Below are 16,613 nucleotides of genomic sequence, written 5' to 3' on the forward strand. Positions count from 1 at the left end.
AAACAAGAGATTTTTAAATAAGACCAAAAGGGAGTATATGATATGTAAATTTAGTAATAATAGGAGTTTAAATCAAGATTTACTTAGTATTGGAGACCAAAAAATAACTTAATGTGACCATTTCTAGTATCTTGGTTCAATAATTCATAACAAGGGGGAGATTGATGAGGATATCACCCAAAGAACTAGAGCAAGATGGGCAAAATGGAAGGATGCATCTGAACTTTCATGTGACAGGCAAATACCACTTAGGTTAAAAAGAAAATTCTATAAAACAGTAGTAAGGCCAGTTATGTTGTATGGAGTAGAGTGTTGGACAATCAAAAAACAATATATCTAGAAAATGAATGTGACAAAAATGCAGATGCTAAGATGGACGACAAAAAAACTAAACAAAATAAGACTATGAATGAAGTTACCATACAAACTTAGGAAAGAAGACCACCAAAGGTACAAGTTAGAAGAAGTGATTTGTTACACATTAAAGGGACTAGAAGAGCTCGGGATAGATCAAAAGTTACATGGTAAAAGTAATAAGAAATTATTATTATTTCTTTTTTGCCAAAAAGGTAGTAATAAATAATTTAAGCACTAATAATTTTATAATAGATATGGATTTAAATAGATCAGATTAATGAAACAAAATCCATGTACGTGATCAACCCTATATAATTGGGATAAGGCATGGATGATGATGATGAGTGATTGGGAAGACCCAAGAATATTCCTCAAAAGTTAATATGTGTAGTAGGAAAAACAGCAGCTCCAACAACTTCCACTACAAGAGAGGTCATGCTGCTCACATGGGAGAAGAGAACAATCGCAACTGATGCCAATCCATTTCACAACCGATGAGATCTCTAGAAGTAGTTTACAAGGATTTACTTCTCTCTACTCTTAAAAATCTGATGGGTTTTCTTTAGATGACTGAGAGCTTCCTCCATTCACCTAAAGTTAGGCATTAAAACCTCGAAGTGGGAAAATCAAAACTCTTTCCGTTATCTGTTATTTCTTAAAATTTACAATTTTGTTTCTTTTAGGCTATGTTTGGTTTGAAGGGAAAGGTAGGGAAAGGAAGTGAAAGGCAAGAAAACCTATATATACAAGATCTGTAAAGGTTTCCTTACCTTTCCCTTCCTACTTTTTCCTTTAAACCTAACTTGCCTTCACAATGACATTACGAAATTAAATGACTTACTAACATAGTGTTTGGAAGCGTAGACATTTTTTGACATCGATTTTCAAGAAAAAATGCCCATGCTTCTAAGACTCATTTTTCACAAAAAAAATGCTTCTGTCACGTAGACAGTGAGCAACACTATGCTGTTTGGTAAGGTGATTTTCATCACCATTTTTCATGTATGTGCTGACAGGTAAGCACCACATAGGATACACATCAGTCAACCGTTGGGAGAAACGGTTCACTGATGCATGAAATGCCAAAGGTCCCGATTTTTTAGGTATACCCAATTTTTTAATAATCGACAGAACCAAACAATAACATACGACTATATGAATCCGATGTGGCACTGTTTTTTTATAAAATGGCCATGGTTCCAAACATCCCCTATAAAAACGAGCTTCATATCGATATCTTGCTTCAATGAAGGGAGAGCTTGATAAAACCATCCCATTTTGTTATTTTCCCGTGTATCACCATTCATGGTTTTATTTGAAAATTCAAAAATAATGAAGAGTAAAAATGCCTTTTCATTGGTTATGTTAAACATGACGGCATAGTATTCCAGGAAAGGAAAGGAAGGTTTTAAGTCCAATCAATAATATTAGGGGAGGGTAAATCCAATAAAGTCGCATGAATAAAATTGGAATTCGAATATTGACAAATCAAATTTGAATGTGGAATAAACGATTTGATCCGATCTGTTTGTTTGAAACCCTACGAAATTCAAGGGTACCCCTCAGCATTTCATCAATTTACCAAGATGCCCTGCCACCATAGTTATTTCCTTCTAATTCTAAGCCTGTTTCAAATTCTCAATGATATACACGCTTAACTCCTTTCTCTGATTCTGTCCCCTCTTGGTTCTTGCCACGAGAGTTTCCTCCGTTTTACCACGTATAGCCCCAGTGTCCAGCAGCTATCTATGAAATTTAGTTGCAGAATAGTCCCGACCGGGTGAGAGTATTCAATTCAGTGCATTACAAAGAAATGCACAAACAGTGCATTACTCATCAAAAGGCAAATGGGATATGTGATATATGGCCACAATGTGGGACAAAGAACCTCACAAGGCAGCAAAGAAACATTTTAAATTTTAAAAGGAATATTACCTAATTAAACGGAACCCAAAAGGAGTGATGCGAGAAAAAGCAAACAACACCAATATGGAAGCGGAATCTGCTCCAAACAAATAAAATATAGAACTACATATATAGCTAACTGTTTAGTTAAAGAAAAGAATTATTCCTTTAGGCTGTTTTTTTGGTTTCACAGGGAGAGAAACAGAAAGTTGAGGCAACTTAACATTCTTTTTCTCTCATATGTATATTTATTTTTCAAACCAAACATAGTTTTAATTTATTTGATTTTTGAGGCAACCTACTTCCAACATGACTATACTAATAGGGGATGCAAATGGATCAGATCATGATCGATCAGATTAGATAGCAAAATATGATCATTTCAAAATTGGATCACATTCAAATCATCCCTATCCTAAAAAGATTCTACCAGCTGATTTGATCAAATTTGATCCGATCTATATACATCCTACCAACTAGCTCATCCCTGTTACTTGGTAAAAAGTCACGGTGAAATGAGGAAAAGTTCCCCACTTGAACACGACCCAGAAGTATTAAACTGGAAATTGAAATCAACCCCCCACAAGATAATTTCCCACAACGTCCCACAGTTCATCCCTACTGTGTATTAAGAACATCTTCCGATGATGTCTCATTGTTTTTAATATCATCATCCAGAGATGCTCCTAATACACGGCGGGAATGTATTGTGAGATGTTGTGGGGACTGATTTGAACTCTTAAACCGGTCGGCGAATGGGATATTACGCAACCCAAGACCAGGGCGGACAAAGCATAAATTAAAATAAAGGCGACGACATGCATATTTATTAATTTAATGCAAATTCTATGGTGCAGAAACGCTCTTTTATATTGTGTGGAATACAACTTTTGTCGAATATAAGAGAGGAGTGATGGGCAGGGCAAATTGTATGTAGTTGGGATAAGTTGTCGACCTCAGCTGGTACAAAGCAGGAAACTTTGAAAATGATACAATAACCAACCCTACTACTTGACAAACCATTACAATTTTTGAATTGGGAAACAACGAAAGGAAAGGTGGGCAACAAAGCAGCAGAGGTCACCAACTAAGCAAACATAGTTGAGACGAGAGAGGGAGAGAGAGAGCACGTAATATCGGTGGGCATGTTCAAAGCTTTACACACTAAGATTCCAAAAATATTATATCAAACCAAACAACTTAATTCAAATGCCAAATAATGTCTTTCTCTTTCTTCTCTCCACCGTTTACAAACACCTAAACAAAATAAAAGGCATTATATATATATATATATATATATTAATTTACTTTCCTTTGATGAACAACTAGTGGAGCTCCGCTCATGCTTATCTCCTAGCTAGTTGACTCAGCTCCTACGGCTGCTGCTGCCGCTTCTTCTTCTTCAATTGTATATATTTAAACAAATTAACTAGCTTCAGAAGGGAAAACCCACAGACCATAGCCAGCATAGAAAGAAACAAACAACTCCTCCTACCAAGTTTGTCTTCCCTAGCTCACTGGTAAACACCCTCTCTTTTCCAATTTCAAGTTCATCAAATTGTTATTGGGTAATCAAGTTTAGGGTTTATATATGCCTCCTTAGCTAGCTACTTCTACATAATATTAGATAATTAATCTTAGCTTTCTTACTAAGTATGCGGTTTTTTTGTCTTCTTATCTTTCTTTTTCTTTTTCTTTTTGGGTGGGGGGAGATGGCCGGAGTTGAGATGCTTGTCGTTGATTTAAGTAGGTTATTTACTTGTTTCAGTGCGGCTGATGAGGACTGAAAGAGCTGTTGCTGTTGCTTTTGTTGACAGAAGATAGAGAGCACAAGTGAACATCCGCAGGAAGGCTTGCGTTTGAGCACTGTTGTGCTCTCTCTTCTTCTGTTAACAGAAATATACATGGCTTTGAAGCCTGACTCTTTGATCTGTTTTCGTCATTCGATTCAAGGTGATGTAAACCTCTCTCTCTCTCTCTCTCTCTCTCTCTCTCTCTCTCTCTCTCTTCTGTTATGTGTATGTGTGGGTTATAGACCTTTGTGTTTTGCTGGATCTCCTTTTTTTTCAATAATTGAGCGAAGATCCCTAGACGCATGAACTCGATCACTATTGTTAATTATTTCTCTTCTAGCTAAAACCTTGAAAATGACCATAAAATCTACAATTTTGTGTTTTTGGGATTCTCAGCACAAATTAGGAAGAATTTTCTAAAATCTGAACATTTTGGCACCATTTTTCAACTTGTGAAAGACCAGGGTAAAACTTTTAGAAATCTTACAGGTTTGGTGGATCTATGGTACTACTGAGGCCTGCAATTCAGACAGGAAAGTCGGTACAGCCTTGGTGAAATTTATCAGGATTCAGGTCTCTTACTTAAATGGGTATGAAATGGATACCTTCTTCATTATCTTCCTCTCAGAGCGTTTGGGATATAAAAGTAAAAGAAGCTGAATTTGTCCCAATACCCCATGATAGAACCAGAATAGGATCCAATTCCTGAACGGTTTTTCAAAGACTTGGACCCATAACTTATCTTGGTAATTAATGGACTACTGGACCGATGAAGTCCATAAACCTTGGCTTGTCCATTGGCACCCCTAAAATTCCAACGGCAATCATATTTGTTACACCGGAAAATTATGTATTAACCGTGGCTAGCTAATTGGAACACAGTTGTCCCATTTGTGTAGTCTATGTGAAGATCGTGGATCTAAGCTTTAATATTTTTCGTTCAGAAGGCTGAGTTTTGCAGAAAGAGATGATCGAAATTTAAGCCGGTTATGGTTTAACGGATGCTATCTGCATCCCAGATTAGATGAATTGCAGAAAATGGAAAAGATGGTTTTTCTTATTTTTCCTGTCCTACTCGAACAAAAAAAATTGGCTTAAAAGCTTAGTTGAAATGAAATTTATATTTTGTATATTTGCAAAACATATATGGATTTGATGAAATTTCTCATGTTGGAATAGGTTGCAATGATGAATATCAAATGTTCTTTCAGGTGAAAAAAATACCAAAAAAAAGGAAAAAAAAAAAAAAGCTTTTGCTGTCGGATTTATATATCCATCATCATCGTTTTGGATCGTTGGAAGATAAAATTTGAGAACTCGATCAAAATCTCTAGGGTGGTATGAACAGTGCTATGCAATTGAAGGATACTAATTGAGGAGACGAGCAAAGAAAACAGGATGCCTATATAAAATATGCAGAAGCATAAGTGGTGGAAATTGATTTTTCTTTTGGCCAGATGTCAGTGGTTGAGGGATTTGAATTCTAAGAAGTAAACTTGAATCAGTGGTAGAATATGTCTTTGCAGGAAAGAAAGAAACCCATGGAAAATTCGTCTTCTCAGTGTTCATGATATGTGGGATATCAGTGGAATGAACAGTATCAAAATCAAACCATCCCTTTAATTTCCACCGTGAAGTCAACTAATTAGGATGCCGATTACCACACCCGATGTCAAGGATTAATTCAGTGTTTGAGAGAGAGAGAGAATTTGTTCATGATCAAGAAGGTTTAATTGATTAGACCATTAGTCCATTAGTACAAATGCAATTAGAAGTGTTTGACATACTCAGCAAACGATGAGTTGGTTAAAAGCTATGAAGGGTAGAGCTACAGTAGTAACCTCCAACAGCTGGCCATGCAGTTTTAGTAGTAAACATATTGTATATGTAGGTTTACTTTTTCTAATTTGGAACAATTAAATACTATAAAAAAACTGAATAGATCATGATATTTTTCTTTATGTTTTCCATCATGTTGATGATAGTTATATTCAATATTAATTCATGTATTTGATAGACTATATACACATGTACATCTGAATATATATAATATTCTCAGGATGGGTTTTCCAATATTCCATATTTATTGTGTTTAATTAATTATGTCGTATCCATATATTTACTAATGTTTGCAGCAATATATATATAATCAGAAAAATTCTCTAAACAAAGCCAGTTCTCAGTAAGATGTTGTCCTTTATTAGACAAAAGCTATGATGCAATTGAGGAGAATCTGTGGTCCCTTACAACATGGGATTGAAAAGGAGTTCTCAACAACCTTCAGTAACGATGTGGTTGGATACCCTTTTGAAAGAAATGGGGAGCAAGATTTTTGAAATCATAAAAGTAACACAAAAAAAAGTTAAAACAAAACATCAACTAAACTCTTTTTTTTTCACTTAAAGGCGGTCACATGGGCAGGGATTCAATGGTTAAGGAGGTTGCTTTCCGAATAATGTTAATGCTACCCCAGTTCCATTGGCATCCCTCCTGTAGTCTCCATACATTGCGAAAAAACATTTGAACTAAAGCATAGGGTACTGCAGGATAAAATCCACCCAAACAACACATTATTAAACTTGATCTAAACCATCCTTGTAAGATTTATGATTCTTATCCTACATGGAGTAATGCAAAACAAACAAATCTAAAATGAAAAACGCTTTGGATTTTGGAATCCTCATCTAGAACTAGGGGTGTCAATTGGACTGGATTTGGTCCAATCCGGTTCAGTCCAATGTGAGTCCATTATAAATGGATCAGGTCCAATCCAATCCAATGAATGTTCTGGACCGGTTTGGACTGGTCCAATTCAATGTCTGGACCATCCAATCTGTTGACACCCTTATCTAGAACTACAATGCATTTTAGAAAGCAGGCCTATCCAAAGTGAAGTAAACCGAAACGAGATTTTTAGAAGATAATAATGTTGCAGAAGAACAAACCTTACACTTGAAATCTATTGGCATGCTAATAGAGAAAACAAATGAAATAAATGTAAAACAGAGTAACTCAAAAATATACACAAAGATTGACATAATTCAACTTATAGCCTATGTCTACAAGCATCAGGGGAGATGAAAGCCGCTATACAAACAGTAAAGATTACAATCACAACGCATAAACCCTCTTTCACCAAACCCCAAACTTTATACACTTGAAACACCCTATGCCAATGTATCCCACACCTTGCACTATTTTTCTCTTCTTGGTGCTCAAGATATAAGATAACTTTCTATGCAAGATACAAGAAAGATATATATGTATGTATATATGTATATATGTATATTCAGATTTTTATTAATTTAATTCGGGCCGACCAGAAAGTGGATCACAACTGGAATTCAAGACATCAGTACAACAAATAATATGATACATTCTTTATTAGGTTTCCAATTAGATCCTATGAGTTGTTTGAATAATAAAGCTTAAAATATCTGAAATTTACATTCTGTTAGTCTAAGGTGCATCATGCATGCTCTCCTTGTTTATGGGCTCCACAGCATTACGCCAGATTCCTTTTAATTTGTAAGATGGATTTGAATCCCTTTCAATAAAAAAGCTTTTGTAAGAAGTAAAAAATAGAAGAATGAAAACATTTGTATAGAACCTTTGGTTTGCACTGTTGGGACCGACTAATATGGTAAAATCAATCTAAATATATACATATATACATATACATACACATGCATTTATATATAATATGCATGTCCACATTTTTGTAAAAGAAAAAGTTATAAAATTGTATATTCTTCAAAAATATAAAAGAATACATAAGCTAAAGAAATGGGGGGGGCACTTTCTTATATATATATATATATATATATATTAAATTAATACTATTTATATCACATGCATATATTTAATATATCATGCATATACGTATTTACATAAAAAACATGCCAAATTTTTATTTAAAATTTTTCTATATGAAAGTATATCTATTTATACTTGTCCCATTTTTACTACATCAGTTTTGTTTGTCCAAATGATCGCCACATTGTTTGTTGTTAACTTTTTCCAATACCATATTCATGTGTATACATATTAAATCATACCTTGAGATTACATAAGCAATTCATAGAGCACACTCTTGAAGCCCTCCTCGAGATACCCACCATAATTATCAACTCAAATTTTCGTCATATATATATCCTTCTGTTTATTCTGCTTGAGAAACAGACCTTCACATAAGCCAAGAATATCAACTACTTCAATTGGCTTTAATGTAAAAGTTCTTCATTACTTCCCATCAATGTCCTCAAAAAGAATATATTTGATGCTTACTGATGTGTTGTATTGATATGATCTCCTCTATAACAACTCACTATTAAAAGGTTATATATATATATATATATATATATATATATATAACCTAGTCACTACCTACTATATTATATATTTTAATAAGTTGTTAAATAAGTTATTGTTTACAAACACTAGAAAACATTTTTTTACTTCACCTTTATTGCATTATGATGTGCCTGCAATAACAAGGTTTTCTTGTCATCTAGATATTTAACATCACAAATTCTAGACTTTATGCGTGAGATAGGGCCAAATCCAAATCCAACCAAATGAATTTAGCCTTATGTGGAGGCTGTGGACAAGGACATGGGGAAAAGGTGTGATGTTTTGTGATGTATGTAAATAGTGCCGAATAAAGATTGCAACCCAAAATGGACTTCAATCTAGACTGGAGTGTACCATGCCCATGCCCACTTTATTAATAGGGGTGGAGCAACTTGTCAGCTATTACCTCTATTTAATCCTTATTTTTCAACAGAAAAGTTGAAGATTAATCATTTTAGATGACTTTTGGGAGTGATTATTGTTAACATGAGTGCTTTTTTTTGGTAAGTGCTTTTTAAATAAGCGACTTATGAGTGTTTGGTTCCTTTAAACGAGGAATGATATATAATTAGGCGGTGGACCAACACGGGCCATAAACGTAATAAGCACTTAATGGGGCTTTTTTTTACCAAATGCCCATAATTGCTTTTTCAGCTGCTTTTGAAATCTTTTATTTGCTTAAGAAGCACTCCCAACCAGGGGATTAGACTTCTTTTATGTGAAAAGGAAAATTTACCAAAAAAAAAAGGCATGAAACCAAAACATCAATCAACTAATCAACACACAAAGCATGACATTTAGTGTGATCAACCCTTCAATTTCTAACTATTTTCTCAATCTGAAATTTCTACTGTTACAAATCTAAGATGAATAGAGTTTCTCTTCTCAAACCCTAATCTACCCCACTCCCTTACACATAATACCTAAATTACCAGACCCCTCTATTGATAATTGTACGCACAAATTTTGCCTCGTCCCTTTGATGGCTTTGAATACAATAATTCAGAACTAAGGTGGAGTTTGAGAGTTTGTATTCGAAAAAAAATAAGTGCTTTTAAGTTCTTAAAAATTAAGTGCTTAGTCTAATAAGCGCTTAAGAGTGTTTGGTGAAAAAACACTTATTTCAAACCTCAAAATGATGTGATGGGCCAAGACAGGCCAAAAAAGAAATAAGCACTTAAAAAATAAACCCAAAATGTGAACTTTTCAAATAAGCACTTATTCCTAGGAATAAATGCTTATTCGAGCTTATTTTTCAAATGCAAATAAGTGCTTAATGGTGTGGTTCAGCACTTGTTCAAATAAACACTTATTTTTAACCACTCCCAAACTTAGCCTTAAACATAAAGTCACAAATTAAACATGTTTTCAATACTTAGGTCATGTTTGGAAGTGCTTATGTTAAAAATAAGTGTATTTGAATAAGCATTTAATTGCATTTGGCATCCAACTTTTTCAAGTGCTTATTTTAAAAAATAAGCACTTATTTTATATTGAGAATTTAGTGGTCTTTTTCCTCAATAAGCACTTAAATAATCAATTGTGGCTCTTTTATCCTTCATTATCTTTTAAATTTTCAAAATATCCAATCCAAAGTGAATGAATAAAATTACTTTGATAGAAGTGCTTTTGTAAACAAAAGTACTTTTATAAAAGTGCTTTCGTAAAAGTACTTGTGTAAAAGAGCTTTTGTGAAAGTACTTTCATAAGAGTACTTTTGTAAAAGTGCTTTCGTAAAAGTACTTGTGCAAAAGAGCTTTTGTGAAAGTACTTTCATAGTACTTTTGTAAAAGTGCTTTCGTAAAAGTACTCACAAAAGTACTTTTATAAAAATACATAAGAATACTTTTATAAAAGTGTTTTCGTAAAAGTACTTTCACAAAAGTGCTTTCATATAAAAGTACTTTTATAAAAGTGCTTTACTTTTGTAAAAATTATTTTCATAAATTTTTTTTTATAAAAGGATTATAATTGGTATTCTAAAAATTCACTAGGGACAATTATGGGAGAAAAAAAATTGAATAAGTGCTTATTGTATGAACACTTAAAAAAAAAAAAACTAGAAATTTGGGCTTAAAAAACAAGCCCTTATTTTTTAAAATAAGCACTTATTTCAGGCTTATTTCCGAAACACTAATAAGTGCTTAATGGTATGATCCCTACCCAAATAAGCATTTATTTTTAAGCACTCCCAAACATGGCCTTAAACGTGTTTCCTACAAAACATAGTAAGAAAACTTGGTATCATATTCTAAATAGAAAAAGTTAGAGCTTTATTTTTGGGAAGAAGCAAGTAAGGTTCAAAAAAATCGTTATTTATTGGTCGATACGTATCATATCGGACCTTTCCCGATATGCCCCTACAAGGGTTGTATCGTGTCAGGGCCTGGTTCAGAGGGTAGGTGGGACTTAAACTGGCCCCTCTGAACCAAAACCAAAAAAAAAAAAAAGAAAAGTGAAAGTTAACTTTGAGCCTTGGAAGCAAGTTAAGTTCAGTAAATGCTTTATGAAAAATGAAAGGGCTTAATTTCAGCATGTTTTTCATTTTAAAAATTATATATTAACATGTCTAATTAAACATTATTACTTTTCTACGATTTTGACCATTTTTACAATATTAAATTTGTATAAATCCCAGTATTGTTATAATTTGTTTTTTTTTTTCTTTGAACCACCTTTTGTCCTCATCAGATGCTTAAACCAAATTCATTTTAAACCCGAATTATTCTGACCTGTTGCAAGCTTTTCTATACTCTAGTCTCTAACCATGAGTGAAATGTAGCTTGCTTCCTTCTTATCTCACTGAACTGATTGTCATCCCAATTCCCATCCTCCCAAAATGTCCAGTTGTGTTGTCCCTTTTAGGCTTAGTTTGGAAAGAGTATAATACAAATACATACGATATAAATACATATAAAATATAAGGTTTTACACTACTGTATTTATATTCTTTCCAAACTAATCCTTATTTCTAAATAAATAAGGGCAAAATTGATTCTCGTTACCACAAAATAAAGAACTATTCTGGCTATACCTGAAACAGGGAAAAAGGGTACCTTGAACGAACACATTAAAAAAAAAAAACATTTCCAAGGTCTTACTACTGTAGAATTGGCAAATTAGTCCGTACGTAAAGGCATAGGCTTTGGATATGCTAGAGCCGACAAAAGGGGCCTCTTGCAAGGATGGGCCTACCACAGGCCTATGATGATGTATGTAAAGGGTACGATTTGTGGAGCCTGACGTCAAGCCCACATATCCATCGTGACTTGTAGTAATTGGGTGAGAATGATGACTTCCTTTTTGCCCATATATTTGTACGAGTGACTACTGACTAGTGTGTTTCTCTCATACCTTCCGACCAATAAGATTATTTCACATCTAAGGCTGGTCCACAACAGATTGAGAGGTTAACGCCGTTGAAGAATACTTTTTTTAGAGGAGCAATAATCTTCTATTGTCTGGTTTCCACTAAAATATTACTCTCAAGTCTCAAAGCATAAATCATTTTACCTAGGGTCTAATTGGATGAGATCATGAGCTTTTTAGTTTTTACTCTTAAAAAAGTTATGTCTACCTAAATCACTCTCCTTCAATAAACACATTTAATTCCATGGAAGCCTCACTCCACTTCACATAATACTTTGGCTGTTGAATAGCTGTTTCTGCATGACATGTCAATTGTCAATCCATTTAGACCCCCCCCCCTTTTTTTTTTGTCTTTTTGGTCAAAGGATTGTTGAATGTAATTACTCTTTTGCCCCACACCCATGTAACGTGTCATGCTGAAGAAGAAGCTCCTCAACAATGTGCCCCGTTGGCCTCCAATAGCCAAAGCTTAGGGCTTCACATAAGCTTAACATTATATTTCGGTCAATAGTCTCGTTCTCTGTGTTTGTTGTGAAGGTTCAGTTTTTTTGCAAATTTCATTTGCATTAATCCACGTGCATGGGGCCGCAAATAGGCTGTGTGTAAATTTTGATTTACTTATGTTTCGGATTAGAATTTACCATGTATGAAAGAGAATAGAGGTAGGAAGGTTATTTGTTTAGGAATTAGGTAAAAAGCAAGATGATGTGGTCCTAAATGCATGACAAAACAATGTAGGCGGAAGGCGGTGCAAATTTCACATCAATTTTTAAGATGCAAAATTTGCACTGCCAATAAATGCAAATAGGCCAAAAAGTACAAATTTCGAATCATATAGTAGTGCAAATCATAATTACAAACAGATGCAAAACTGAACCGGGTGGAAAATTAGCATCCAGTTCAGATGTGCACTACAAACAAATAGAGCTTGAGTTGCAATCAAACATTTTAATAAGAATTATAATTTTGTAAATAAATATTTCTTTCTCGGCAGTAAATAATTGTTTTCTGTTACAAATTACTTTTGCTGTCAAAATACTCTTCAAGGATCCAAATAACTTTGATGACCGCTGGATGGTGGAGTCCCAATTAAGTAACCTTGAAGTCTGCTCAAAGCTTGACAGTGGATTTGCTTCTTGGTAGCAGCTGCGTTTTCCTCTTAATTAATCTGACTCACCCCATTAATGTGTAATTAATTATCTCGATGGTGGGTGTGAGAAAACACTTATTTTGTACACAAGTTTGAGTGAAATAGAACTGAAGATGGCACAGGTTTGTACAAGTCCATTTGATTTTCAGGAAGTATATGAATAGGAAATCCTGATTTAAAGCTAGACAGCAGCAAACTCCTTCCAAAGTGCAATTAATAAAAGGTGCAAATACAACTATTACAGTGCCAAATCTTATATTTTGTATCTATTTGTACTGTACCTACTCATTCCGAACTGAGCCATTTTCGAAAAAAAAAATTCTAAACTGAGCCAATAGACAAGCACATGTTCACCAAAAAAGAAGAAGCACAGCCACGTGAATGAGAACTCCCAACGGAGCAGAGATATCCTTCATTCACTTGGACTTATTCTCAACAAAAATGAAGATCTAGCACAGCAAGATACTCTCTCTCTCTCTCTCTCTCTCTCTCTCTCTCTCTCTGCTTTTCTTTTTTCTTTTTTTTTTTTTTACATAACATTTCATAGTCAATTCTGGTAGTCGATCAGTAAAATTAGCTTAACATCCAAATTATATCTATTCATGGGCTATTTAACAGCCCAACGGGCTTGCGTGGTCCACCCATTTTTTATCGGGCTTAGACAACCTGCGGATTTGGGCTCAGATAAGTATGGACAGGGGAGGGGACACATAAACATTATTTATTTATTCAATGTCAGATGCAGATGCTATGTTTCTCTCACCCACCATGACCATCCTCGGCCACAGTCTATACTAACCCGGCCGTCTGTTGACAATGCAACCAGGCCCCATTACCCAAATTAAAATGCATTCATTATTTATAGTTGAAGATCGTTGAAGCATGCTCTTGCTCTTGCTCTTGCTCTCTTTTATTATCAATCTCATCCCAATCATCTACAACTTCAATTCTTTAGTTTCTCTTCACAAATCGGCCCTGCAGATTAAAAAATTAATAATAAAAAAAAACTAATTAAATTAGAATTTCAAAAAGGAAAACACAGACACAGACAAGAGTCACAGTCACACACAAGAGCAGAGATCATCCATCCCTGTCCCGGTCATTGGTTAAGGAGAAAAAGAAGGAATTTTGGGTTTCGAACCTTCAGCCGAGGGCGGATCTCAGCGTTGAGCTTCCGCACTTCGTATCTGATCTTCTTGGAGAAGAGCCTGCTTTGTCTCTTTTCCCTGTACCTCAGTACCCTGGCCTCTCTCTGTTTTATCTTTGACACTGCCTCGCTCATCTCTTTGGCCCCACCGCTACCGTCATCGGGAACTCTCCATTGCCGTCCGTCTCCCGAACATCCAAAATCCAACGACGCCTGTACAACGACCGCAGTCCTTTAGTCAAAAATCGAAATATACAAACAGGCCTAATTACTATAACTTAATTACAAAACATCAACCCGTTATTTCTGAATTCTGATTTCATTGGCTAGGGGATTTGGCCTTAAAGCCAAGACAAGTTGCCACGTGGCAAGTATTTTTTTGTTCAAAAACTACATCATAATTCATGCATTGCATCCGGCACCCCTAATTAATTTCTATGATGCCGGACCCGGAAGGGTATTGGAGCCTATAAAAGCCGAATCCGATACAAAAGATTTTCCCATCAAAAGAAAGATCTAATAGGTTGGTGGCCATATAAGCCTTTTTCATGTGGACGTAGATGGAAATGTGCAACGGCTAGACCACGTCATCCATGACGTGGCCTGGACCTGCATGACTTTGCGAAATATTCCATCTAGACGGGCAGAAAGGCGCTTCCAACGTCAATATTATATAGGTGGTGAGACGCGTTGCAATGTCACTTGCCATGAGTTCTCTCGGTCTCTCTATGCTTTTGTTTAATTGAAAGGACGAGTGGACGACGACGGGTTGGGTAAAGTGCGCCGGGCCCGGGATGGGATGGCCGGATGGGGGATGCCAATTTGCCAACCCAACGGAGCTTGCTTATTAATGGTGAGAGGCAGTACTGGTAGTGATTCAGCCATTCAGGTGGTAGTGGGGCCCAGCCTCAAAGAAAACAAAAAAAAAAAAAGGGAAAAAGTGCAGAAGCGATTAAGAAGGAATGAGTAGCATTTGTGAACAATAAATTGATTAAAAGACGCTTACGCGATGCCTAATGGTATGTATTACTGTTAATCCAACGTTCATAAAGTAGATCATCTGGTTGCATGGAGTTCTACCAAAGACCCACCTAGCTAAGACTGAGTTCTGATCAGCAGAATCAGATAATTATTCATTGCTTTGCAGTGCGTCGGTGCTAAAATCCTATAATTCTTAAGCTGTGAAAATGGCATAATTATTATATTGTTTGACAAACAAACTTAAGCGGAAAGAGTTAAATAGAGTTGGAAACCGTGAATGAATATGAATAGGAGGAGTAAAAGGAGGATATGTCAGTCTCACGTTGTCCGTGATGTCAGGAACGGTCTGCGGACACTCCCCGTCGATGTAAAATGGACTCCTGTCGGACCAAGCGTTCAAGATCTGCTCATAATCCAGCTTCAATGACAGCCCGCCCTGAGTCGTCTGAAACGCGGTTGCGGCGCCGGTGGCGGTGACCACAGAGCTACTAACTTCTTCTTCCTTCTTCTCCACCACCTCCGAGTAGAATACCCACCTCTCCTCGCTGGCATCCCTCTCCTGATTATGATGATGATGATGATGGTGATGCCTCAAAGCCGTACGAGCAAGCGAAGAACTTGCCCCCTCATCGCTATCCTGTGTACCGTAGGCGTAGGACAGGGACGACGGGGACAAGAAGGAGTCCTCCTCCAACTCCGAGGACATCATGACCACACTCCCACCACTGGAACCTCCGCCAAGGAGACCGTTCAAGGTCGCCCCACCACCGTCGTCGTCGTGGAAGAAGTAATCCACGTTGTGTTCTGGGATGTCTTTCTCCTCAAAGAGGTTTTCCGGGTGTAATGGAAACAGGTTTAGTTGAGGGTGTGGGGTGGTTGTGGGGTTGTTGGCCGTAGGGTGGTGGTTCATTTCTCTTGATTCTGGCGAAAGCTCACGTTGGAGAATGAGAAACTTAGGTTTTCTAATCTTGGTTCTGGTTTTCCTAGCTGGAGTTTGGAAGAGAGCGATTTTAGTGCTATTTTTAGAGTGGAATTGGATATTTTTGTTGTTGGACTTGCACATCCTCTCCTTCTGTCTCTGTAAGCGTCGTCGTTCGTCCGTCGACGAGAGAGAGAGAGAGAGAAAAGCGTAAAAAGGGAGTAGAATCTAGATATTGGTAGAGTGGTCGTTTTTTTATAAGAAAGATGTAGGAGGAGACAAATGGCGAGATAAGATTGGGAGAAAATGTTTGGATTAGGGTATTATCCGGATTACGATCGTATTTGATTGGGCGTGTAGTTAATGTTTCAGCTTACAATACAAGAGGCCCGAAAGAGGTGAACGCAACAAAGCAGTTGAAATCATTAGTGATTAGCCCACGTAAGAGGAAGACTCTCTCTCTCTCTCTCTCTCTTCTGACAGGTGAGGTCTCGCATCGCTCACGGTCGGCTTCATCCAGAAAATAAAGGGTAGAGAAGATAGGTCCCAGAGGAAGCACTTTTCTTCGTCACTTTTGGCTTTTGCCAGCACAGTTGGAGAAAAGTCCAAATCTGGAGGAACGGCATTCCATTCCGGGTT

The 16,613-nt window shown here is 36.2% G+C and overlaps 1 protein-coding gene and 1 long non-coding RNA gene across 4 annotated transcripts; one reads left to right on the forward strand and one right to left on the reverse strand.

Moving 5' to 3' along the window:
• Positions 1 to 3,299: 3,299 nt before the first annotated feature.
• On the forward strand, positions 3,300 to 6,135 carry LOC148853676 (uncharacterized). Of its 3 annotated transcripts, XR_016113112.1 has the most exons (4): positions 3,424 to 3,782; positions 4,031 to 4,215; positions 4,545 to 4,645; positions 5,267 to 6,135. It is a non-coding gene; the product is annotated as an uncharacterized LOC148853676 (long non-coding RNA). The 3 variants fall into 3 exon arrangements; XR_016113110.1 differs by lacking the exon at positions 4,545 to 4,645 and having other exon boundaries at positions 3,300 to 3,782; XR_016113111.1 differs by lacking the exon at positions 5,267 to 6,135 and having other exon boundaries at positions 4,545 to 5,223.
• Positions 6,136 to 13,631: 7,496 nt separating this feature from the next.
• On the reverse strand, positions 13,632 to 16,362 carry LOC148853677 (CCT motif family protein). The gene is made up of 3 exons (XM_088982593.1): positions 15,378 to 16,362; positions 14,069 to 14,287; positions 13,632 to 13,902 (listed from the first exon to the last, which is right to left on the reverse strand). Exons 1-3 carry the CDS (start codon positions 16,116 to 16,118, stop codon positions 13,879 to 13,881), a joined length of 984 nt encoding a protein of 327 aa, XP_088838719.1. The 5' UTR covers positions 16,119 to 16,362; the 3' UTR covers positions 13,632 to 13,878.
• Positions 16,363 to 16,613: the final 251 nt, after the last annotated feature.

This window comes from Nelumbo lutea, chromosome 4 (genome assembly GCF_056320005.1).
Source record: "Nelumbo lutea isolate HS-2025 chromosome 4, American lotus-T2T, whole genome shotgun sequence".
Classification (NCBI taxonomy): Eukaryota; Viridiplantae; Streptophyta; class Magnoliopsida; order Proteales; family Nelumbonaceae; genus Nelumbo; species Nelumbo lutea.

Excerpts from the sequence above, each read along its gene's own strand:
- LOC148853677 (XM_088982593.1), bottom strand. The coding sequence starts at position 16,118 with ATGTGCAAGTCCAACAACAAAAATATCCAATTCCACTCTAAAAATAGC. Across the intron at positions 14,288-15,377 it reads TTCCTGACATCACGGACAAC|GCGTCGTTGGATTTTGGATG; the intron begins GTGAGACTGACA and ends GTCGTTGTACAG. Across the intron at positions 13,903-14,068 it reads AGATCCGCCCTCGGCTGAAG|GGCCGATTTGTGAAGAGAAA; the intron begins GTTCGAAACCCA and ends TTTAATCTGCAG.